A 25,764-nucleotide genomic window follows, 5' to 3' on the forward strand; every position below is an offset into this window, starting at 1 on the left:
TTTAGATGTCCTTTTTTGATTAGAGCCTAGAAAATGTACTAGCCTTGATTGAGATGATTGTTTTGTTTAAGGAACATGAAACAGAAGTTTAAGTTTAAATGTGTGGCTACCTGGTGTGTCTAACCACTGATTGCTTAGATTTCCAAGGTAACTTTCTTTGTTATTTCTCTATTTATTCTCAGCTAAAGAACTTTAAAAACACCTTCTATACATATCCTCCTCCAAACCCTGGGATGTTAACAGAGAGGAACTGTTGTATTCTCCATTCATTGACGAGGAAACTAAACTCTAGAGACATTAAGTGTATACAGCCTATTAATTGTATTCATGGCTCCAAGTCCTCCCTTTGCCATGTCATCGTGAGTATCCTCCCTCTTTGACTCTGGTTCTGCCCAGGTGACTTACTTTGGTCATTGGAATGTTAGCAGAAATGATGTAAGCACAGTTCTGGAAAAATGCTTTTACCTTTCTGCTATAGCCCTCTGCTATCATCATAAGAAGGACACACCCCGGGTTAGCCTGCTGGAGGATGAGATAGGTGGAACAGAGCCAAGTAACCTTACCAAATACTGAGGAAACCCTAGATCAGCCAACAGACAGCTGACCCCTCAATATGTAAGTGAGCCCATACTAGGTCTTCTGAACCTTGCAAATTTGAGAGCTACGTAAATGTTTTTGTTGTATACCACTGGTGTTGTGTGATTTGTTATATGGCATTATTGTAGTAAGAGATAAATGACAGAGTGGTAACAACTATAAATGAGGATCCAGAAATTTAACTAAGATCTTCTGTCTTTGAGCCTATGTCATCTGGCCCAACTTTGCCTTTGCACACATTACCTCTGTCTGGAGTTCCCATTTCCCTTCTCCTAGTCTTCCTAGAAAATCCAGATCAGATACATTTCCTTTTAGAAGCCTCTCTGATCTTCCCAAGGAAGAGTTAACTATCCTTGTGGGAGCTACTTCTCTCTTTTACATATTTTTATTATTTCACTAAAAATTGTGTGGCACGATTAGTGGTTTACTTGAATCTATTTCTTAAGGGAATATGAGTTTCCTTGAACTGTTTTAGAAACCAGCTCAATGTCTCATCATTATTTTTGGAATTATATTAATTGGTAGAAAGAACAGAGAAAAAGAAATGATTTCTTGCTAAAAGTTTTCAAGCATATTTCTGATTTAGTCTTGCCTGCCATCTAAGTTAGAATTCCTGGGTCAGGTGATAGGAAGAACAAAGAATTCATTGATTGAGCACATATATATATGTCATATATACCCTGTTCTAGTTGATGGTCACTAGGATTAATAATATAGAAAAGGTGTCTACTCCTATAGAGAAAAACAATTAACAAAAAGCAAACCAGAAGGGCCCCTGGGTGGCTCAGTGGTTGAGCATCTGCCTTAGGCTCAGGTCATGATCTCATGGTCCTGGGATCAAGTCCCAACTTTGGATCCCCTCTCAGTTTAGTGGGGAATCTGCTCGTCTTTCTCCTTCTGCCCCTCCCAGGCTTGTGCTCTCAATCTTTCTCAAACAAAAAAATAAAATCTTTAAAAAAAGCAAACCAGATAATTACAGATTAGTGATCAATTGAAGAGAAAAAAATGGTATGATGCGATAGAAAGTCAGGTGGAGAGGCCACTTCTAATAGGGCGGTCAGGAATACTGATATCCCCACTGAGTACTTAATGGTGAACACACTTCCTCTCCTGTTTTCCGTGGTGTTTTAATCTCAACTTGATTACACATTTTATGAGGACAAAAATTATATGCATTGCCCTTTATATCTTCCACTAACTCTAGGCATGGAGAATAACTTGCTGGATGATTTATTAATCTGATAACGAGGGGGCACAATAAGTTCATCCTGTATATATGTGTGCGTGTATGTGTGTGTGTGTGTGTGTGTGTTCCTTTCAGATTTTAAAATTTATGCTACTTGCTCGGAGGGCTATTATAAGTCTGTAAATTCTACAAATAAATTTCAAATTCCTTGGTAATACTTCTGGGCTTCTTCTGAGATTTCCCATTAAAAATGGTCACAGGCTTTATTTTAAAGATGAATGTTAAAGCATAAATCCTGAGTGCCATGAATGTTGGCTGTAATTCTTCCTGGAGAAGTCAAGGATGCATTTGGTCTTGGCCTACTGTTAGAGGTCTAAGAAAAGTAACCAGCGTACATCCTCAGTCCTTGTATTAGATACAATTTGTCCTTCTTCATTCATCCAGTCATCTACAACCCTGGGATTATGGTTATCTACAACTCTGGAGAATTTAGATTTAGCAAATAATCATAGAACACTGTCAGAGGCCAGCACTCCGCTCAGGAATTTTATATATGCAATATCTCCTAACTGCCTAAGGACCATGCCAGGAGTAGGTATTGTTTTCATTTCTATTTCTTAGGTGAGGAATTTGAGGTTTAGAGTTTGAGTACCTTGTCCAGGATCACAAAGTCCAGTTATATAGCAGAGATAAGACTCAAATGGAAGTTTTCTGACTTGAAACAGAATTTAGAGAACTTTTACTGTGGGTTTTTTTTCTTTTCTTTTCTTTCTTTTCTTTCTTTCTTTCTTTCTTTCTTTCTTTCTTTCTTTCTTTCTTTCTTTCTTTCTTTTTTTTGTGGCAAATATTTATCAAGTGCCAGGCTCTGCACTAGGTTCTGGAAATATATAATCAAAATGGCATGGGGCAATTCTCATGAGCTGCTTTCATGTTACCCTATAAACCTCAGAAGAGAGAGAGAGAAGAGAAATTGAAAGGAGGAGGAATAGGTTTGAGGTATTCTTTGTAGCACTTTGTCTATTTAGAAGAGGAAGCTTTGTATTGAATTCTCCAGACAGCCAGTAGTTGTCAACATCCTCCTCCCACTGAAGGCACTGTCCCCTAGTGAAGCAAGTGACCACCAGTTGATTATGGATGCTAGACAGTAAATGCTGTGCAATGCCCTATGGCTGGGGTTTTCATGCTTTTCCAGACCTCCTTGGACCAGGGGCACCTGGGGCTTAGGCAGGCTGGTGAGCTCTCATATTTTCCTTCACTACAAAATAGTCAAGTAAATATGTCTTTTGTGAGGCTTGGTTTTCTATCAGTATTTGGTTTTTATATATTCAAACTTTCCTCTAATATGCATAATTGCTAAAAGAAAAAGGCTGTAGAACAGCCATGAATTATGGCTTTTAGGAGAATGAACACTGCAGTTAATGTTGCAAGACAGCTTCCATTATAATCCCGTTTTCACATCCTTGTGATTTTTTAAGGGGGAATGGGGGGAGGAAGAATTTTCGTTTGAGCTAAAATTTTCCATAGTTTGACTCAGCCCAAGGTGATTTTAAAAAATGAAACAAACATGTGCACAAATGTTTCCATTTATTCTTGAGTTATTGTATTTGGAAAATGCTGTTCATTTTTACTCCAAGTATTATGAATGCATAAAAAATTCCATGTACGAATGGCTATTAACACTTCAGTCATTATGTGACACTTGTCTCAGACGTCAGCTAGATTCTTTCTTCATGTAACTATGTTATAGCATTTACTGTGAAATGGTTAAAATATTTGTCTTCACAGTTTCATTGTAATGCTTGGTTGGCACACAGATTTTCAGAGAGGAAATAAATATTTAGGTTACTTTTACTATTGTAAAATTTATGATGAACTCTAAGGTAACAAAATACACTTAAATAATTTCTATCTTTTTTGAACTATAGTAATCAAGCTTTTAAGTTTTTAGCCAAGGTCTTTTTCTTTTCTTTTTTTTTTTTTTTTTTAAGAGGGAGAAGGGGCAGAAGGAAAAGAGAGAGATTGAGAATCTTATGCAGACTCCAAGCCCAGTGTGGACCCCATGATGGCACTTGATCTCACAACGCTGAGATCTTGACCTGAGCCAAAATCAAGAATTGGATGCTTAACTGACTGAGCTACCCAGGTGCCCAAGCTCGGGTGTTTTAAGTATCTCTTGTAAATGGCACTTGTTGAGACTTTTTTAAAAAATGTCACTTTCTTAGTGGAACCAACTTTTAGGGAGTAGAATTACTAATAATTTCCGTAAAAGCAAAACCAATTCTTCCTATATATCTAAGGATTTCTTTCTAGAATTTGGGGCATGTGTTTAAGTAAGTATCTTGTCCTATTGCTTTATGTCTCTAATTTGTTTTCTCTTCCTACCTATTCTTAGATATTCTGAAATACAATCTGTATTGTATATAATTTTCATTTAATGTGTATGATTTTAGATGATTTATTGATATTTATGCTAAAGCTCTGTCACTGTACCTCCTCACAATATAAAAAATACGTATATATAAAGTGATACAAATGAAAATTATATTGTCACTTAAAACAATATAATTTAATTTTTGAAATGATATTAAAATATTGAGAGATGACTTGTGCAGTCCAGAACTCTTTCCTGCCTTTTCCATTTGGTGGCAAACTTTATATTCTCCAAAATGAATGACATCTTCACTAGGTGATTGTTTCACATTAAATAACCTCTTGTTCATCTCTTTTAGAATCTGGGACCTATTATTGTTCCATTCAACACATTATTTTATTTTATTTTTTGAATTTTAATTCCAGTATAGTTAACCTGCCGTGTTATATTAGTTTCAGGCAACACAATATTTTATGATCTTATCTAATTTTTTCATCCTAATTAGTTATCCCTTAAATATTATCTCTATAGTTTTTTTTTTAACATTTTATTTATGTATTCATGAGAGACACACAGAGAGAGTCAGAGACATAGGCAGAGGGAGAAGCAGGCTCCCCGTGGGCAGCCCAATATGAGACTTGATCCTAGGACCCCGGGATCACGCCCTGAGCCAAAGGCAGATGCTCAAACACTGAGCCACCCAGGTGCCGTCTCTATAGTCTTTGAATCTTATTCTTTTCTTTTGCAATTGGAGGTGAGGCATTTTATAAAAAATGGCCTGATGTTTTCTCATTGCAAATTCTGCTCTGGTGCACATACACTTATATATACACATCTATGCACACATATAAAACGTATGTATATACCATATACTTCTCATGCACACATATATCACATATACATACATTATATTATACAGAACATATATGCACATGTTTGTATATATGTGCATATATAAAATGAGAAATATGTATATGCATTTTACTATACTACATTAATTTTTTTTAGCAAATACACATGACATGGAACATTGTGAAAATTTAAGGTGTACAATGTGTTACTTTGATACATTTATATATTGTAATGATTGCCATCATAGTGATATTTATCACAGTACAGAGTGACACTACAATATTGTTATCTATATTATTATACTGTGCATTAGATCTCTATGGCTTATTTACTGCTTGTTGCAAGTTTGCACCCTCTGAAAACATCAATTTTATTCCCTCTACCTCTCATTCCCTGGTAACCACCATTTTACTGTCTGTTGTTTACAAGTTTGATTTTTTTCAGATCCCACATATAAGTGATATCATTCAGTACTTGTGTTTCTCTGTCTGACTTATCTCAATTAGCACAATATGCTCAAGGTCATTATTTTCTGATTCTCTTTCACTTTTTCCTCTAGCATATCCACACAGCTGTTCTTACCATTTGGAGGGGGGGAAGTAGATTAGATTTCTGTGCTTTCCTTTCAAGGTCTTAATATCTCACTCTCAATATGTGCTTGCTAAGAAGAAGCTTTGCCCTCTTCTTATCCTTTATGATTCTGACCCGATATACAGAGTTTAGTTCTGTTTACTTCCTCAAGGAGGCCTACTTTGATTGTGTCCTTCCCTTCCCAGTTGGTCGGGTTCCTGTTAATACATTGGCATAACATTCTATTCATCAGCATAACATTTATATCAGAGTTGTGGTTATTTAATGTCTGGTTCCTCTGCTAAAATGAAAGTTCTCTGAGGGCAGGGCTAGGGATCGGACTTGTCTGTTGCTATAATCCCAGTCTTTGTCTCAGTGGCAGATATATGGTGATATATACATATTTATGGAATGGTGGGATGAATGAATTGCCTGCCATTCTCGTTTTAAAAAATAATTCCTACGTTTAAAGTCATTAGTCAATATGAGTAGGCATTTAAAATAGTTTTCCCTATAATTGCTGTAGAGAACAGGCTAGTTATGGTACTCAATGGCTGAAAGCATTTCAACAACTCTTGCCCATGGGGAGCTATAATTTCACCTTATGATATCATAAACCACTCAAGGATTTCATGTAGTTACCAGAACCTTGAGCTAAAATTATAACCCTGAAAGCCCCTGCTGCCTATTAGTCATTTGGTACATGACACAAAGCAAAATGTATTGTGCATTCTTGGACTTCAGATTGGCTCTTAGTACACTGGCTGTTTGATTGCATTTTTTGACCTGCAAAATATTCAGCTTTCTGAAAGTTTAAACCATCCAAAAACTCAAGGTAATTCACAGTACTTGATCTATATCAAACAGTAAATAAATGTATTATGAATTTCTTATTTGCTCTGATCATTGTTTTCCTCAAATTACATTCCTGAAATGCTGACCAAACTTTGGGGGCTACCCTTGTACACTTAATACGTTTTTGAATATAGTTTATATGAGGCAGCACATTGTATTGAAATCATGATGGATCTGAACTTAGGAAGCGTGGGTTTAAGTAGCAGCTTGAACTTTGGAAAAAAAATCACTTAATCACTTAACTCTTCTTAGCCTCTGTCTTTATTTCTATTAAATAAATGCCTTTTCTGCTGCAGAGATGTAGGGGCAAAACTGAGGTGCCAGACTGAAGCATCTGGGAGGCTATGGAGTGCTTTACAAATGGTATGTGTCACTTTTGTTGGTCATATTAGAGAAGCATAATGGTTATTTTCTAAAAGCATGTAAAAGTGAAAAGAAAATCGCTGGATCAGGATAAAATCTTGAATTTCCTATATGTAATATTTGCTCTTCTTTTAGTACTCTGTTGTAGATAAGAACTTGTGCAAGAGCATGCCTACGATAACGTGATGTGAATACAGGGACAGCGCCTTTCATTCCTCCAGATGCGCTGGAAACGATGGTTTGTCAAGTGATTCACAAGATGTGAAGAGTGGGGTGAGAAATGGGTTAATCACAGTTCAAAGGAGAAGCTGATAAACTGGTTACTATCTCCATAGAGGAAAGAACAAGAGTAAAAAGGCTTAAGATGCAATACAGAGAACTTTTTTGCATTGACAGCAGACTGGGGACAGAGACCAGGGAGTTTTTTCTGAAATTCTTCAGATGATGGACTGGTGTGTTGCTGGTTTGGCTAGAGGCACCAAGTAGTGTAAATCAGTTTGGTGGTGAGGCAGGTAGACAGTGAAGAACAAAACCGTATAGGCCCATCATCCAAGATGTTTACCAGCTGGACTGAAATTGTAACTGGCAGCCTGAGGCTCTGAGTCAAAACATCCCCCAGATGTTGGGAGAGGACCAGAGCTAGAAATCACTAGAAACTTGAAATTAACATGACAGTAATTATAAGACAGATGCAGATTTGGTCCTGGAACACGTCACTGACTGGAATTGCAAGGTAAGAGTGGGGCCAGCAGCAAAGTGCCAGATGCTGGGTCACGTGGGAAGTGGTCAACAGTGATGTTTCTCCCATCGTACTATGGAAATGAGACACCCAGGGATCTCATGAAAATACAGATTCTGGTTCAGCAGGACTGAGTAAGGGCCTGAGGTTCTACATTTCTAACAAGCCCCTGGAGATGCTGGTCCTTGGGCCTCACTTCTGAGGGGAAAAGACATAGACAGGCCATATTAAATTCTCCCTGAATGAGAATGGGATTGGTTTCTGAGCCCGTGGGGGGAAGGTAAAGAAGAGGTCTGTGTCTGAGTATGAGGCAAAAGTGGCCTCAGCTCTAAGAAGTTGAGAGTGAGGAGGAACTGAATCTTGGCAGCAAGCTAGACTGGCTGCCTCTCTTCTGGACCCTTCCACAGATTTGATGGTTTGTGTCTTCTCCCTAAAATTGATCAAATGGTCCAATGGTATATATTTCCCTTGCTCTCTAGGTAAGTAGAATTATCTAGTCTAAATTAATAACCCATACAGGAAACTAACAGAGGTATCACCTCTTTCAGGGAACATTTGTCTTATCTTGAAATAAATGCAGTATTATATAGGAGCCACCAGGAGGAAAATTTCCTGTTGGGAGAATTTCAGGACCCGTGCCAAGAAGAAAGAGATGCCCTCGATATCATTGATTTCTAGTGCTGAGCAACCCTCGTACAAGGGTGCCAATTTAGTAAAACTAAAAATTTTAATAGCATGTTTTCACAGACTTTTATTGTATAGGATTATTTTGCATAATCTACATTTTAAAAACTTGACTATATATCCCATTTTTTCCTTAACAGTAACATATTTCACTGAAAGAATGTGCCCTACTTTAGCCAATCTCCTCTTAATGACTAGAGATTCTTTCTAGACTTTCAACACTACAAACAATATTTTGATAAATAGAGACTGATTTAGTCTCTCTTTTCTCTGAATAAAATTGATGAGTTGAGTGGTGCTGAAGGTAGAGTGGGGTAATAGTTTGAGGGATTTCCCAGACATTAATTAGCACCAGGGTTCAAACATGAATATTACAGCTCCTTTTGAACACCCCTAACTGCAGCCAAGAGAAGAGAGGCTGCCATTTCTCAGGAGTGGTGGTGGGGGAGCAGGGTGGCATCTGAGGCTGAGGCTGTGACAGTGTGCCACGGTGGTGCTGGGGGGAAGACACGATGTGGATAAATAAGTCATCCTTAGTTTTTGAAGTACCCAGAAAGCCATATTCCTGCTGCAACATGTCTCTGGGTAGGGCATTAGTGATGATGGTGATGAGGGTGGAGTGAGATTAAATCCTCCCTGGATCTGTGGGTCTCTTACTTCTTCATCCCGTATGAACCGTGTGCACAAATTCAAATGCCCTGGCCTCAGCAGCAGTCTCTGCCTGTGAATGGCCTTTGTGTGTGAGCAGCTTTCCCAGGTTAAGTCCAGGGGTGGGGAAAGGTCTACTTATAATACATCAGGGCTGGGGGTGACAGGGGGGGCACCTGGGTGGCTCAGTTGGTTCAGCATCTGACTTTGGCTCAACTCATGATCTTGGGGTCCTGGGATCGGGCTCCACATCGAGCTCCCCTTACTCAGTGGGGAGTCTGATTGCCCCTCTTCCTCTCCTACTGCCCTTCCATCTCCCACTCATGCTCTCTCTCTCTTTCAAATAAATAAAATCTTAAAAAAAAAACATCATGTTGGGAAGAACATTCTTACTGCATATGAAAATGAAACACTGAGTAGGAATAATCAGTCAGATTTTGTTGGGTATGAATCCTGCCTCTACTATTAATTAGCTAAATGGCCTTGGACATGCTAGCTAATTTCTTTTAGCCCTGTTTCCTCATCTGTATGGATGCAGTAAAATTTAAATGAGAAAAATTCATGTAAAGCAGTTAGCACAGTCCCTGGAACATGGCTGGTATCCAACAAATATTGTTATCATTATTATTTATTGATGCTATTTTCAGTTTCTGTCCCTGAAACTCTATCAGAAGTCTTATTATAATGCTAATACATACATACGTAAGAAGGTTCATATGTATGACCCTCAGGATTGATCATCATGTTAAACATGTAAATCACGGGGGATACATCTATTTATATGCCTACATTCACTTAATATTCTTATTTGCCAATAGAGCCACCTCCATTAATTTTATATCTTTAGATTATGCATGGAAAAAAAAGTGCCAGTTCAAGTATAATTTAAGGAAACGTCAATAAGCCTTGTTTTGGTTGGCACTGCTTGAATTTTCTATCATTTGGCATTTTTTAAGGTAGCAGCTTCCTAATAAAATGCCATGATAAATTCTTGAGTTTGAAAAAATTAATGGATTCTGATAAAACATCTTTCTGAATTCAAGTATAAATAACATCATATATATTATGTATACATTAGATATTATATACACATTATATACACCTATATAATATATACACATGTACATTGTATGCACTGTATATATACTATATATACCTATATATATATTTACATATATGTATCTTTGTAGTTGGCTGGAGTAGGCTTGTACGCAGTTGCAGTTGGGGAAAGCAAGCCCTAACTTGGCTGAATTTCCCAGAATGAACTCACAATGAAGCTGAGCTCACAGTTAAGCTTCCTGACATGTCACTAGATAGAGACACAGGGTGGTTAGCTCATGCTAGCTCCTGATCTGATTAAGGATCAAAATGTGAAATTGAGGCTACATCATAAAAATCCAATATTCACCTTAATTCACACTGTTTGTGGAGCTACAGTATGTATTTTAGACATAAAAGAAGCCTCTTCGGGGTTTGTCTGCAACTTCTTCAGGTACAGAGATATTTATTGAACATGAAAATGAGATTCTTCACAGAGCTAACCTTCAAACCTAAGTTGCACCGAACATTTACCTATCCAACACTGGGACTTTGTCCTTTGTATCACCCTACATTGTCTCCTACTGGGGATTTCCTTCTATCCCTTCCCTAGCATCTAATATGAGAGTGGTGTGAATGCTTGTGAGATCAAGCAGAGGTGGCCAAGATGTGTCCAGGAGGACAGAGGCAGAAGGTGGGAGCCTCTCTCACTCGCAGTTGGAGGGCGTAGCTGTGAGATTTTCACATTATGTCCAAGAATGGCTTGGAGTAATTTAGCTCTCCCTAATTATTAATGCGTGTGTCCCTTGAACATTTATTAACTTTTAAATTATAAATATTCGTGTACAAACACACAGTTGAGAGACATGTGTACTGATCATAGTTTATAATTATATAAGATGTGGATATTTATAGATATCCTATAATACATTTATTGGTACAGAAAGTATGCTTAAAGCTAGTGCTTGCTAAGCAGGTTAAAAATGTAAACAAAGTTATAAGTCAATTTTCTTCTAATTTAAGAGAAAGGTTTGCAAAAATTTGGCACAGTCTCTGTATTCAAATGAAGGAAGTGATCTTAGACATTCATTAATGCAAATCCAGCAGGGTGTCTAATTGCTAACACTTTGCCGCTTTAGTGTGAATTACTGTATCTACTTGAAAGTCATAAAACTGCAGTTATTTAAAAAAATTCTAAAAGACTCCATCTCAAAAATATTTTGGAAGTAGATGAGGAAGTAAACCAATCACATGCTCATTTGTTCATTTTTCCATTTACCAATGTGAAATAGCACAATCTTTTTGGTTTTCCAAAATTTTTTCAATTGAACAACAGTCAGGAAGGGAAGGGAAATATCCAGTTGTCCAACTCCCAATAGGTGTCAGGTGCTGTGTGTTTGATCTTTACTGCAGCACTAAATGTTTCTAACCCAACTCCACAATCTGCTGCCAGGGAACCCAGAACCACCCAGGTTGGGGCAGCATTATCAGTCTCATGCTCTCATTCAAGGAAATCTACAACTCTGATCCTTGGCTCCACTATGGGCATCATAGTCCTAGGTTTTCTTTGCTCTGATGATCTGATTGTACCAAACTCATGGCTCAAAGAGTCCAGGTCACTCTTTGGATATAATTTGGAACTCATCTGGGTATATTCTCCAATTGCAAGTGAAAGGATTCCTATCTTCTACCTCTATTCTACTGGACACATGTTGATCACCTCTGCTTGGCCTCATGGCAAATCCATAATTTACAGAACACTTACCTACATGAGTGGTTGCTATATGCTTAGGCTCTAGGGATACAGGTCTTTTATTTTATATAGATCTGGTGTCCAGTCCCATGGAGTTTATAATTTAAATATAATTTAAATAAATATAATTTAAATATAATTAAGTACATCAAACTTAGATCTGTCCAAAACCAGAATTTTGTTCCTTGTATCATAGAGTACATTGTCGCTTACTGCGGCTTTCCTTCTATATGTTCCTTAGCAGCTAGTAGTAGAATGGTTTTAAATGGTCATTTTAAATGATGCTTTTGAGTCAAAAGCATGGATTTCAAAGTAATCCCTATAGGAGACTATAGCCCTATTCCAATGATGCCACTATTTTTCATTCATTTATTAATCAAACAACATTTACTGAATATTTACTGTTTACCCAACACTGTGAGATTCTAGTGGTGAGCAGGACACAGTGGGACAATTAACAAGTAAACAAATAGATGATATGACAATTTCAGATTGTTCTAACTCCTATGAATAAACTGAGTGGGAATGAAAATTTGCTTCTGAAAGTTTCTGTAGAAAGCACAACATCTTAAAATGTAAACGTTTTACTATGGGAGGGCTACTCATTGAGGAACTCAACCTGCCTGGACTTGAAAGTTTGCCGACAGCTGCACTGCATGTGGAGCCTACACTGCTGTTGTGACTACTGTCTCTTATCTAAATTATTCTGATTCTTACTTGGTTTATTATGAACTTCCTCATCACATCAATATTCCATGAACACTGTAGAAAATATGGAGTGGAAATGAAATAAATATCTCCTGTAATAACACTGCTCAGATACCAGTGCTGTTAATACTGTGCTATATTTCCTTCTAGGTCTTTCTCCTTTCTCCTTCTCCTTATCCAGTATATAGCTTTTATCCCAGCTTTTCACTTCCTCTTATATTTTGATTTTTGATATTTAATTAAAACATTTTTATTATAACTTTTTAGTTGCAGTATGGTTTGACATATATTATTATACTAGTTTCAGGTGTACGATTTTTTTTGACATTCTAAAAGCTTTTCAAAATCATCTCTATTGGCTACATTTTTATAGTACATAGGAATATTATAATGCATTAATTGTGTTATTGTTGGATATTTACATGGTTTCTAATTTTTTGTTATTCTGAGTAAGCAATGAATCTTTGTAATAAATTATTGTTCATATATTAAGTTACTTCATTTGCATAGATTCCTAGAAGTAGAAGTCAAGGGTGAAAGGGCCTAACCCCCTTCAAGGGTCTTGACAGAAATGGCCAAATTGATTTATGAACTATTTTACCAACCTACCCTCCCAATAGCAGTAATGCTGGTGTCAGTCTTAACGTACTTCGACCAAGATTGAGAATCAGTAAAAGATTCCTAATATGACAGGTAAAATACCATCTCATTACTGTTTCAATTAGCATTTCTTTGATTATAAGATTTAACTTTTTTTCTTTAATTTGGTCAATTTTATTTCTTTTTTTGAATTGCTGTGAATATTCTTCATTTATTACCTGATTTTGACATTACTTAATGTATACCTTGCTCTCTTCCTGAAAAGATTTAAGGCAGCAGCTTAAAGGTCAAGCAGAATACAAGACAGCATAAATTAAAATACATTGAAGCAGAAAAAAAACCCCAAATGAACCCAGGAATGATGTTTCTTAAAATGCAAACTGCAACGAAAATAAATCTGCTGTTAGTAGGCAAGAAATTTGCCTCCAAGCTCTCTAGGAGTTAGCTCAGAAAGAGAATCTTGCCATTTACCGAGTTCACAGTGATGAGAGAGAAATAATTGTTCAAAATACATGGAATTAATATTAGTGTTAAAATCTGACAAGAGTTTTAAATATTCTTATTTTCTGCCCTCTAGTTGTCAGACACAATGCAAGTTGCTTTACTTGGATTATTTTAATTTCCATGACTACTCAGTGGGAGTGGATAATATGTTAATATCATTTACAACAGTGCCTGGCATATGGGAGTGGTCAATGAGTACTAGATTTTCTGCTATTATTACTAATATTAAGTATCTCAATATCTAGAAGAATAAATGCCTTGAATCTTCTTTTTCTTAGATTAAATTTAATATATATATATATATATATATATATATAAAATTTTAGGAGATACAGCAACAATCATACAAGTCAACAAAAAAGTCCATTGGTATTTTCATTGGAATTGCTTTATATCTATTAACTAACCAAGAGGAAACTTACCATCTTTAAAAATCCAGTCTTCCAATTCAGTAATATGGTGGTTTGCTTATTTGTTTATAATTGATTAAAACAGTCTTTTTGAGCTATAATTCACATACCATACAATTCACCCATTTAGAGTGTATAATTCAATAGTTTTTAGTATGTGCAAGATACACAGAACCATTAGCACATTCAAATTTTTTTATCCAAACCATTTTTGTTCTGTACATTAGAAAGTGTTTTATTGCAATTCTCATGGAGAACACTTCCCTGATCTATTAAGAGTTTTTGCTGCCCAAGTGAAAGGGATGTGTCTCCCATCATGTCTTCTATTTGGAAATACACAGAGCCCATGGGAAGTGTAGCTTTTCTCAGACAATAAAATTTCTTAGATTTTTCTTCTTTTGAGAAATTTTCTCTCTAGAATGTCCTTTACCTTATTACTTGTCCTACTCTCCTCCCCCTTTCTCTGGCTTTCCAATCTCTCATAGCTCATGATGGAGTGGTCATGACTGCAGTCCTCTTCCTCTAGTCTTGGGGCTTCTGCACAGGCTGCCATGTCACTCTGAGGTGCTCTTTTCCTAACACCCCCTAACACGCCTGTCAGCTCATTTCCATTCTTCAGATCTCAGCCAGACTGGAGACCTTCTCTGATTCTCCATTGGATCAAGTCTCCTGTGAGGCTCTCAGATTCTCTTGAATTTTCTTCTATAGTAACATACCATGATTTAAATCATTAACTGAGTCATGTGCTCCTTTCATTAGTGTCTTTCTTTCCCACTAAACCGCATGTTACAAGGGCAGTGTCTGTTTTCTCACTGCTAAATTCCTGGCCACCTAGCATGGTGCCTGGAACAGAAGCTGCTGTTACTGGATGAATTAAAGAAGGAACGAGTGAATGGTTTGGTGTAGCTCAGTTTTCTTCCTTCTCACTTCCAACATCATATTTGGTCTTGTCTGCCGTGGAGTTCTGGTACCCCCTCCTTTGTTCAAGGCCAGCCTTTATTGCATGAATTCACACGTTATATGAAGATCAATAAAGCTGGCTTTTATTATTTTGGGAAACGCTTATCATACCCTACCAGGGCTACGAGAGTGTCCTTTACTTTAATACTTCTGGTTAAAGTTTGCTCTTGCCTTCACAGCAAGCCTATTTATTTTTTAATATTTACTTGAATGTTCACCAGGATTGTTTTTCTAAAGCAGCACCATCCTTTGCCTGTACAAAAATGACACCAGCCTTGTGTTCTCTATATGAAGCTGACTTTTTTTTATTATTAGACCCACAGAGATAAAGGGGGCATTTTATGTGAGAAGCTGGAAGAACACTAGAAGATCCATTGTAATCAGTAGATAGCTAATTTCAAATGCTCTTGTGTCCTTTCACCTGGGCCATTTCAACTCTGAGGGGAGGTGGGGCTTTATTTCTTAGTGTATTTGTGCTTTATGAAGAAATTTTCTCATCTTGTCTTATATCTCTGCAGATCGAATGTCAATGGCTAGAAGGTTCTAAGAATGCCTATGTCTACACATTAGATTACAGACTCAGATGAAGACTTTGCTGGATAAAAATAATACTGCAGTTTCTATCCACCTGTCAGTCATCCCAAAGTGCTAAGAGGAAATGGCTTTGGATGAGGCAATGGGTGCTTGCTTCCATCTGTCTACTTTACCCTATTTTTTGCATTGCCTATAATGAATAGTGCTAGTTTTATGTCAGGAAAATACCCATCTAAGCTCTATTAAATATATCACTCATAAATTCTTGCTTTCATGGTCTCATGCTTCAAGAGCCCACCCGCTTTGAAGCATGGAGCTTGCTTCCCAGTAGAGTCAGTGGGAGGTTGGGAAAAGCTGCATATATTACTTTTAGTGTAAAATAAATTATTCTGGCGAAAATAGTTAAGTGAGGATAGAATCATCCTCTTGAATTTCATTTGCACAGCAGTCCAGTCCCTCTTCCTTGGGGTTAGCTATAGGAGCAGCCAGCAACAAGATGATTTCTTCCCTCCGACCCTCGTCAGTAAGAGAAAGAAGTATTCCAATCTGCCTTGGCTCCTGAAACATGTAGTGAATCATAAACTGGTCTGCCCTGCACAGCATTTTGCTTTTAATTTTATTTGATTCAAAGTAGTTAGTTGAAGCCAGTGAATTTCAATTCTGAAATGGTAATAAAATACTCACGCTCTTAAATTTTATTAATTGTGATAAATATATAGCCAGCATGCTAAACAATTATGATCAAGATGAAATATGGTGCTATTACATTCACTCTAAGTTATTTAATATCATGGTTACAAATACTTATGTGGCTCAATTTACTGATGGGCTGTGTATAAATACAGATCACAAATCTCACTTTTTAGGTAGGTTGATAGGTTTTCATCCAAACACATTTTCCCACAGGAATATTTTAGAAGTGGTGTTTGGATTCCAAGACTGATATTAAAAAAAAAAAAAAAAAAGCTGTAGCCCAAATTTTGGGCTAGAAATAGAAACCATTTCCAAAAAACCCCCACTATTATTATAATTGAAAATATTATATGTAACAGAAAAGTAGTTTTAAGGAAAGAGGAGATGGAAATCTGAGGAGTCCCTTTTTCAGATCCAGGGGCTTAGATGACGTCTAAGAGCTGAAGACATCTATTCCCAGGAGCACATTTCTTCATAAGCTGCTTCTAGAAAAGTCTGAGAGGTGTAATTCTCAAAGTTTTCAGGCACAGTCGTAATGGGTAGGAATGGGGAGATTAACCGGAGGTAGCTAAAGAAAAGTTAGAGAAGGCAGGTGTTCAAGAGCATTAATGTAGAGGCACAAGGAAATTTGCCTGAGGTGAGTTAACTGAGCTGTGAGGACTGTAACTGGGATGAGAATTGGCAGCGTGGCATAATGGGGGGTGTCCTAATACCTAGCATGTGAGGAGCACAGAAGGAAATGAAAAGAAATAAGACACACAGGGAGTCGGGGGTGCAGGAATCTTCAGAGTGTGACCAATAGGCTATTATGTCACCTTTCATTCAGATTTAGGGGATTTTCACCTTACAGCAGACAAACAAATGTCCCAAGAAAACTACAGACATCTGTGATTTCCACATAAGTGATATGTTTTCCCTATTCTGAATTAAAATGCCATCAAAAGAATTTGAGAGGAGTTTGGAAAAAAGACTAGGAAAAAGCAAACCATATAAAACCCAGTTTCATCAGACATAAAACACACACACACACACGCACGCATGTGTGTGCTCACTAACAACTCTCAGTTTGGACTGGGCATTGATCGGCTTTTGTCCTCTCTGATAACTGCTGGAAAGAAGCTAGAACACGGCAGACAGGATAATACCAATCTTCACTTCAAAAAAGTAAAAATTCAAACTATAGAAAGAGGGGCACTCAAGGGTCAGTGTGACTTTGTTATAGGGCACCTTTATCTCCTTGTTCTCCACCTTGTCTCTCCACAAATCCTGTCCTCCAACACCATGGGGCTCTTTGTGCCTGCTGCTCTCTTTCAGACAGCAATTCTTTTCTGTACCACCTTCTCCCTTGGGGTCTCATACTCTTCTGAGGACTTTAATACACAGGATCACCTCTCTGGTCAGGAGTCCCACCAGCTTCAGTCTCACTCCTGAACTCTGGCTTCCAAATGCCTGCTAGATCTCACCTGGATGTCCAAAACAAGATTTTAAGATGCTACGTGTGAAACTGAACTGACCACTCCATATTCTTTTTTTTTGTTGTTTTGTTTTTTTTTTTAATTTATTTTTTATTGGTGTTCAATTTACTAACATACAGAATAACCCCCAGTGCCCGTCACCCATTCACTCCCACCCCCCGCCCTCCTCCCCTTCTACCACCCCTAGTTCGTTTCCCAGAGTTAGCAGTCTTTACGTTCTGTCTCCCTTTCTGATATTTCCCACACATTTCTTCTCCCTTCCCTTATATTCCCTTTCACTATTATTTATATTCCCCAAATGAATGAGAACATATAATGTTTGTCCTTCTCCGACTGACTTACTTCACTCAGCATAATACCCTCCAGTTCCATCCACGTTGAAGCAAATGGTGGGTATTTGTCATTTCTAATAGCTGCCACTCCATATTCTATTCCATAAACTGCCTTCTCTCCTTCCTTGAATGGTCCCAGCATCTCAGATACTCAGGCCTGTGACTCTGAAGATGACTTTTGGTTGCCTCTCACGTTGAGTTAATCACCAAATCCTATACAGACTTGATCACCACCCTATATCTTGCATCTGTCTTCTTTCTATTGGTGACTATAGCTATAACTTCTCTGCATCTTTCTCTTCTAATCTTGTTTACATGCTGCTCCCACGGCAACCACCCTAAATGGATACTGTTCCACTCTGCTCTTCCATTGTTCAAGAATGTCTGTGGATCTCTACTGTCAGATGGAGTTCACTAGTCTTAGCTTGATGTCAAAGATCTGATATCACAACTGAACTTAATTTGCAGGCGTGGATCTCCCCTCCTTCCCTTCATGTAACATATGCTATGGCTAAATTGAACTCCCCAAGATATCCCGACTACACCATACACTTTTCCCCTCAAAGTAGTTCATTCTGTTCCTTGGCTTGGAATGACCACTCCTCTTCCCCTGACACATGTGTCATTTCCAAGTGTTCTTCAAGAATAGGCACACATTTTTATCTTGTTAATTAAGCTTTCCCTTAATGTATTAAGTGGAAGGTGATGGCCCTTTCCTTTAACTTTGACAGTATTTCATGTTTCTGAACTCCAGCATGTTTACAACTTTCAGAGTTGTTTTCTCCTCTCCTGGACTTATTTACCTCTCAATTTCTCTCCATCATTCAGTGTAAGAAAAAAGATACAGTCCTCTAAAGAATTTAGCATGGGTAGGACAGAAAAGTATGCATGTGAGTAACTGCAATACACTTAAGGATGAAAGTTGAGTGACTGAAAGGGTATGAACATTATCTTAATCATCTCTCTCTCGGAGAGGGTGACGACACTCCATCATTTGCATAATGCCACATCTCTGGATGAAAATGTAACAATTCTGTCACCAACATTATTTGTCCAAAGCCCAGATGTCAAGTATTGCTTAGTCAAATGATCTGGGTATCTTTATATGACAAAAACCTATATGTGAGAGACTTTACCATAGAACAATACTGGGGAAGAAATATACATTTGGGGGAGAACTATAGTGGAAATTCATTTATTATCTCAAATTGAAAGTCTTTTATTTTTTAAAAAAGATCTTATTTATTCGAGAGAGAGCACAAGCAGGGGGAGCAGGAGATGAAGAGGGAGAAGTAGACTCCCGCCAGTACAGGGCTCAATTCCAGGATCCTGAGATCATGACCTGAGCTGAAACCAGAATCTTAACTGACTGAACCACCCAGGCACTCCAAATTTAATGTATTTTAGATACTTGTCCCACTTCATTAAGAACGTACTAGCTATAACACAAAGTTGACTTTGTCTAGTTCTGCTCACTTTCTCTTGTGGGTGGGGTGAGGTTGATAAAAACTTTACCTTTTATTCTGGTGGAATCAGACATTGAATGGCTGTCTTGTTTTGTTTAAAGAAACTATTTTACTGCCATGTGCCATCATCTATCTTTATGATTTTCTATTTAATCCCCTAAAATAATCATTGCCACTGGTTTCTCACATATAGCATCCATGAGTTAATTTTGACAATCTTTGGTTTTGATTAATGAAGCTCTAGTAGGGATTGTGTTCACCTTTTTACATTAGATAATGGTCTGGAATCTTCACAACAGGCACATATTAGATTGTTTTTTGTACTAGATTGGATTGAATGGTTTTCACTTTGAATTCCTAATTTAAGCATCACATTGCAAGATTCATGTAACATATCTGGGTAAGCCGCTAACAAGGCAGTGAACCTTTGGGAGATCTACAGCCCAACTTAGGCAAAAAATAAACAGCAGCTGCTAATACCACTGCAAAGCATGAATGCAAAAGCATGATTAAAATCTCTCTTTAGGGTGATACATTTATTTATGCTACAGACTTGGTGTTCATTGGATTCCAGCTCATAACCTGAAGCCCTGAATGTGCATTAAAAGGCAACGTAATTCCTTGCCTAATCAGTAAGCCATTGTTTGCTGAACTGTTTCCTGAGGTTCATGTCACTTACCAGGAGGTTTGCAGTGTATGGGTCAAGTTTCTCATGTTCCTTTTCTTGCAGAACAGACCTTATATCTTAATCCAAACTGTTTATGAGAGTCTCTAAAGGCACCACCAGCCCTCTGGGCCACTTCATCATTTGATAAAGATAGTTGCAAATATCCTGTGTGTTGATGCTCTATGAAATTAATTTTATTTAATTTTATTTTTTAAAAAAAGATTTTATTTATTTATTCATGAGAGACACACAGAGAGAAAGAGGCAGAGACACAGGCAGAGGGAAAAGCAGGCTCCATCCAGGGAGCCCGATGTGGGACTCGATCCTGGGTCTCCAGGATCACACCCTGGGCTGAAGGCAGCACTAAACCTCTGGGCCACCCGGGCTGCCCTGAAATTATTTTTAAATGTTTAATAGAAATTTATAGTAAAGTTTTAATACCTTGAGACTTGGTATGAAAGGGGGTATTTGGAAAGACATAATGAGTGTTTCCCAATTTGAAATGCTCAGCTGAGCTGAGCTCAAGTTGCTTAAACACAGCGTGTCCCTTTAAAGGCACACTTGTGGGATCCCTGGGTGGCGCAGAGGTTTAGCGCCTACCTTTGGCCCAGGGCGTGATCCTGGAAACCCGGGATCGAGTCCCACGTCGGGCTCCCGGTGCATGGAGCCTGCTTCTCCCTCTGCCTCTGTCTCTGCCTCTCTCTCTCTCTCTCTGTGACTATCATAAAAAAAACAAAAAAACAAAACAAAAAAAACACCATAAAGGCACACTTGTTTGTGAACAGAGTGGAGTATGTCCACTGAATTTCAACTTCCTCTGATCTCTCCTAGGTAGGTTGTATGCATTGGAACATACTTCTGCTCTGGATCTGAATTCTGTTCCCCATCAGGACTGTAGTACTCTTGGGCCTTAGTCCAATTTCCTTGAGCCTCAACAACCACCTCCTCCCTACTCTCACCAGATTGGACTAGGTTCTCCATACCCCTAGTCTCTGGAAGGCGTCCTGTTTTAATTCAGACAGAACACACACATGGCTGTCCTTACTCGAGTATCACCACAGCTTTGCCTGTATACCTGAACTCTACCCATCTCCTCCCATCTACCCTTGCGGTCAAAAGTCTAGGATACCAAAGGCAGCCTAGAATAGACATACTTTGTTTGAATGTCCTTGGACATTATAATATGACTGTTGGTACGAAACCCTCAGCCAAGGTGGCCAGCTGTATGGCTTTCCTTACTGTGAAAAAGACACCCTGTTTTTAGCTAAGCCTGCCATCTCAGTTAGTTCAGTACTCTTTGTTCTATGCCGATTGAGTTCTCTAGCATTTGACTTTGGATGTTTATGATAAAATGTTAGTTCTTTCCATTTTATTATTTTTTAACGGCAAAAAAAAAAGATTCTTTACAATTTAAATGTGGATTCTATTATTTATTTCCATTATTTCCCAAGAGAAGTAATCCATCAGTTTTTGAAGTCTGCTTTGGGTGAAAATACTTTGTACGTCTATTCCTTGATGGCCATCCTGTCAGATTCACAAATAACACAACTAATAGATGTTCCTACCAGAAAAACCTTCTTTAGAAAAAACACCCTCTAAAGCCCCTCACTCTTTTTGTTTCATTCAATAAAACAATAAAGTATTTTATTTAGCTATTAGTCTGTAGATATGGCTGAGAGAATACTGTGTTAGATGAAAGAACATAGACATCCTATAGTGTAAGACCCGATATATGCAGTTACAATGGACAAGAAAGAAAGCTAGAATAAAAAGAAGCATTACCTTAGGATCATGTATTCCAGAAAGCTCTTCGTAGATCTTCTCACCTACCATGACAGCAGCCAAGTTCGCGGTGTATGTAGAAAGGCAAAACATACAGAAAATGGCCCAAAGGTTCATTAGAAACCTGCCAGTCCAGCATTTTGGAGGTTTGATGGCTGCTGTTCTACCAAACAAGAGGGCATAACAGACATTCAAGGCTGAAGAGAAGGAGAAGACTTTACTTCTATTTCGCCCCTTAGGAGTCATACCAAAAGGGCTCTTCCATTCGTACAGAGTCAGGAAGATGGCAGTGATGTGCAGAGCCACGAAAATCCCCAGCCACATTGTCCAGTGGAGTGGCCACATGAAGGCTCCAATGGGAGCTGCTGTGTCTCGGGTCCTCACTAAGATGCCCAAGCTGGTGGAAAAGAAAGGACTGGTGAAATCTATTACCTGGCTTCGTGCAGTATTGATGCTGAAGGAAGTGACTGCCAGGTGGGCCGACCCACTCAGGAGATCACCCACCAGCCCAGTCCAGTGCCCATTTTTCCAGGCTCCATACTTGCCATCCCCAACAATATAGAGGTCAAAGTCAAAGTTCATGTCTTCCGCTAGCTTTTCCAGCAGATCAATGCAATATCCATAGCAGCACTTCTTGAATTTGATGGGCACTGTATCATTACTGCTATGAAGGCTGTTAAAAAGGCTGTCCAACACAGAGGAGTCGTTAGTCATGGGGTTTAGACAGAGTTGGCCAGCAGGGCACAAGCCTTCATCATCTACCTCCCGTGTAAAGACAAATGGATGCTCAATCAGGGTAACCACCCTCAAGTGTAGTTTACTTGGGTATTGGAAGTGGGTTTTGTGCCTCTGGGCCTGCTCTGGCCATATTCCATAGTCCATGACAATCTTGCCCCCTTGCCATCTGCCCAAACGGGTCCACATTGGCTTTCCCATGGGGTCATGTTGCAGATTCCAGATGAAAAAGTTGTTTTCTGAGCTGATGATAGTGGAACCTTTTACTCTGATGGAGCCACTGATGCCTCTGAAAGTGGTGTTGGCTAGAAACCTGGCAAAGAGGAGCAAAGGCAAAAAGTAAGGAAGAGAGGTGAGACCAAAGACAGGAAGCAGTGCTCAGGTTTGCTTCTCTGCCTTAACAAAAAGAAATTCTAATTTTTTTTTTTTAAAAAAAGGGCATTGCCTATAATTTCCTCAGGAATTAATAACCTGGACTCTTTCTAAGAGTCTTATTTCATTGAGCAAATGAGATCTCACCCTTAGGTTCTCACATCTGGGCTAGGTATGAGACTCTTGGTCTTACTCCAAATCTCTTTATTCCTAGTTAAGGGAGGTGTTAATTGTTTCCTGTTGTAAACTATTAATTACATATATTTTCACAACTTTCTAAACTATGGAGGTTCTCAGCATCTTTAACATGCTTCATTTCTAACTGTTCACTCTATTCAATTGCAATGAAATCAGCTCAATAAATACTGTTTTTGGTGCAAGGAAGGAGTTTTTTTTTTTTTTTTTTTAAGATTTTATGTGTTTATTTGACAGAGAGAGAGAGAGAGAACACAAGTAAGGGGAGCAGCTGAGGGAGAGGGAGAAGCAGGCTCTCCACTGAGCAGGGAGCCTGACATGGGGCTCGATCTCAGGACCCTGAGATTATGACGGGAGAGAAAGGTAGATGCTTAACCGACTAAGCCACCCAGGTGCCCCTTAAGCGATTAATTTTAATAAGTATGCCTATCCTTTTATAATTGCTTAAAAATTGGACTCATAATTCCAGAAAGTATCCAAATCTTACTTTCAACGTTTTTCTTTTCACAGTGGAAAGAATCAACACATCTGTCCTCATAAGACTAGTCAAAGCATGTTGGATATCATCCATGGAACACAGAAAATGATGAGAAATAGACTTGCAGATCTCAGGATAGCCTCAGGCTACCCTCCCTCTAAGTCATTAGAGAAAAACAATGGACTCTGGCTGTGGAGAGAGCTTCTTTGCCCAAGTCAAAGAAAGGAAAATTGCCAACTGAATGATATACTGATTCCTAACCAAGTGAACCAGGCACTGTCAAGTATATGTTCTGATTTCTTCTGATTTGGACAAGGCAGGAAAGCGCTTGGTCAGTGTCTGGGAAGATAAGGCAATACGAGATAACATACAAACTTGCAGTATTTTTCATACTCTTAATTATGGCCTGTATCCAAAGAAAAGCCTGACTTTGACATCAGACCTCTCTGTTTGGATTTTGGTCCAGCCTCCTTCATTGGCTGGCTTTTTGGTGCCAGAGCACTTAGCATTGTCTTTGGTTTTGTCTTCAGCAAAATGGGGAAAATAATACGCCCTCCATTACAAGGGCTGGAAATAATGCATGTAAAATATATACCATAGCTTTTGACATAGAACAAATGTTGCAGATATAGTACCTATTATTCAGTGTCATTTGGTGGGGAATGACTACATGGGAAAGTTTCCAGAAGGAACTGGCCATACAGAAAACTCTGGAAACAGAGATGAGAGCCTCCTTGGAATGGCAAGGGGCCATGCATGTGATGGTCCAGATGGAAACTTTCCCATGTAGTCATTCCCCAGCAGTCACTCAAGTTTTTTTCAATCAAGGCTGTCCCCAGATCACTTTTCCCTTATCTGTAACAGAACTTTTCTAGTTGGAGACACAAAGTACTACAACATGGGAAAGTCAGAGGGTACTCAAGACACATTTTAAATGAGAAGGAATTTCAATGAAATGTGGAATGTAGCATAGAAGTTTTTTTTTTTTTTTTTTGAGGAATTAGATGATACAAATCTAGGCTCTCAGCAAAACACATTCATCCATTGCCTGCCATCAACATGACTCAGTAATTTACAAATACCAATACAAGTAGTAAGAAGTTATGCTGCCATAGAAGGGACACAGAAAAATCAGAAAGTATGAAGAATGTACTAATTTTCATTAGAGATATAAATGTAAATCACATTTGAAGATGCTCCTATTACTAAATGCAACGAAACTGTTCATTTTGGTAGATTGCATGTAATGGTGATTATGCATGTTAGCACTCCCCAGTGGGACTCTCTACCACTTAAAATGAATTTTATTTTGCAACAAGTAATGAAGTCTCAGTTATCTTAGATTTTAAAACAGTTGTATCCTTCTTTAGAGAAGTAGGAAACCAAATTATTAAAGTATACAGATTAATCAACTGATAATTATCTAGGTACTATAAAGGAAGAGTGACAATTGTTTTTCTAATGAGCAGTCTACTGTTTGATGTGTTTGATGTATTTATCTCCACTCCCCCTGCCCCCTCCCTCCAACACACACACACTGACATAGCCTAGGGAACAAAATGGTTTGTAGTAAATAGGTTAATTTCATTTGGTCAATTTGGTGATCAGTAAAGTAAAGTAAGAGTTGTATATAGAGAAGCCCTTCACTATTTTAAGAATATTTGGGGAATTTTTATAGATTTTTAGCTGGATGGACCCTTGAAGGACTACCACTGAAAAAATATACACTTAAATCATCTCAGAAAAGAAATCTTGCAGTGATTACATAACTTCTTCATTCCAGGAAAACTAATTCCTCATTATTGATGTTCAATAACCTCCAAGATGGTGGTGACTGAAGGACAATGCTCATTTGTCTCTGAGCCATTCATTTGTCACAGAAAGGCAAATCTACCAGGATCTAAAGGTCTTCAATTTTCCCAGACCAGAAAACCCAGTGGTTGTTTCACTATGCAATTGGCACCAAGAAATTGGGTCTCAGATTATTTCTGTCTATTTTATTTTCAGTTTTACAGAGAGGATAAGTTAAAATAATCTCATTGAGGGATGTGTGGGTAGCTCAGTGGTTGATCCTGGGCTGAGGTCATGATCCTGGTCATGATTCTGGGATCAAGTTCTGCGCCAGGCTCCTGAAAGGGAGCTTGCTTCTCCCTCTGCCTAGGTCTCTGCCTCTCTCTGTGTGTCTCTCACGAATAAA

General features: G+C 38.3%; 1 protein-coding gene and 1 long non-coding RNA gene across 4 annotated transcripts in view; one reads left to right on the forward strand and one right to left on the reverse strand.

The window, feature by feature from the left end:
- The window catches only part of GRIN3A (glutamate ionotropic receptor NMDA type subunit 3A), a 151,621-nt gene that overhangs the window by 65,668 nt on the left and 60,189 nt on the right, over window positions 1–25,764 (reverse strand). For both annotated transcript variants that reach the window (XM_072842169.1, XM_072842170.1), the window contains exon 3: window positions 21,788–22,835. In XM_072842169.1, the coding sequence (XP_072698270.1) occupies window positions 21,788–22,835 (1,048 nt within the window). The remainder of the gene's footprint in view (window positions 1–21,787; window positions 22,836–25,764) is intronic.
- LOC140641784 (uncharacterized) lies at window positions 6,230–24,193 on the forward strand. 2 transcript variants are annotated; one of them, XR_012038370.1, is made up of 4 exons: window positions 6,230–6,411; window positions 6,728–6,794; window positions 6,930–7,067; window positions 23,600–24,193. It is a non-coding gene; the product is annotated as an uncharacterized lncRNA (long non-coding RNA). The 2 variants fall into 2 exon arrangements; XR_012038369.1 differs by lacking the exon at window positions 23,600–24,193 and adding an exon at window positions 8,082–8,211.

This window comes from Canis lupus, chromosome 10, assembly GCF_048164855.1.
Source record: "Canis lupus baileyi chromosome 10, mCanLup2.hap1, whole genome shotgun sequence".
NCBI classification, from domain to species: domain Eukaryota; kingdom Metazoa; phylum Chordata; class Mammalia; order Carnivora; family Canidae; genus Canis; species Canis lupus.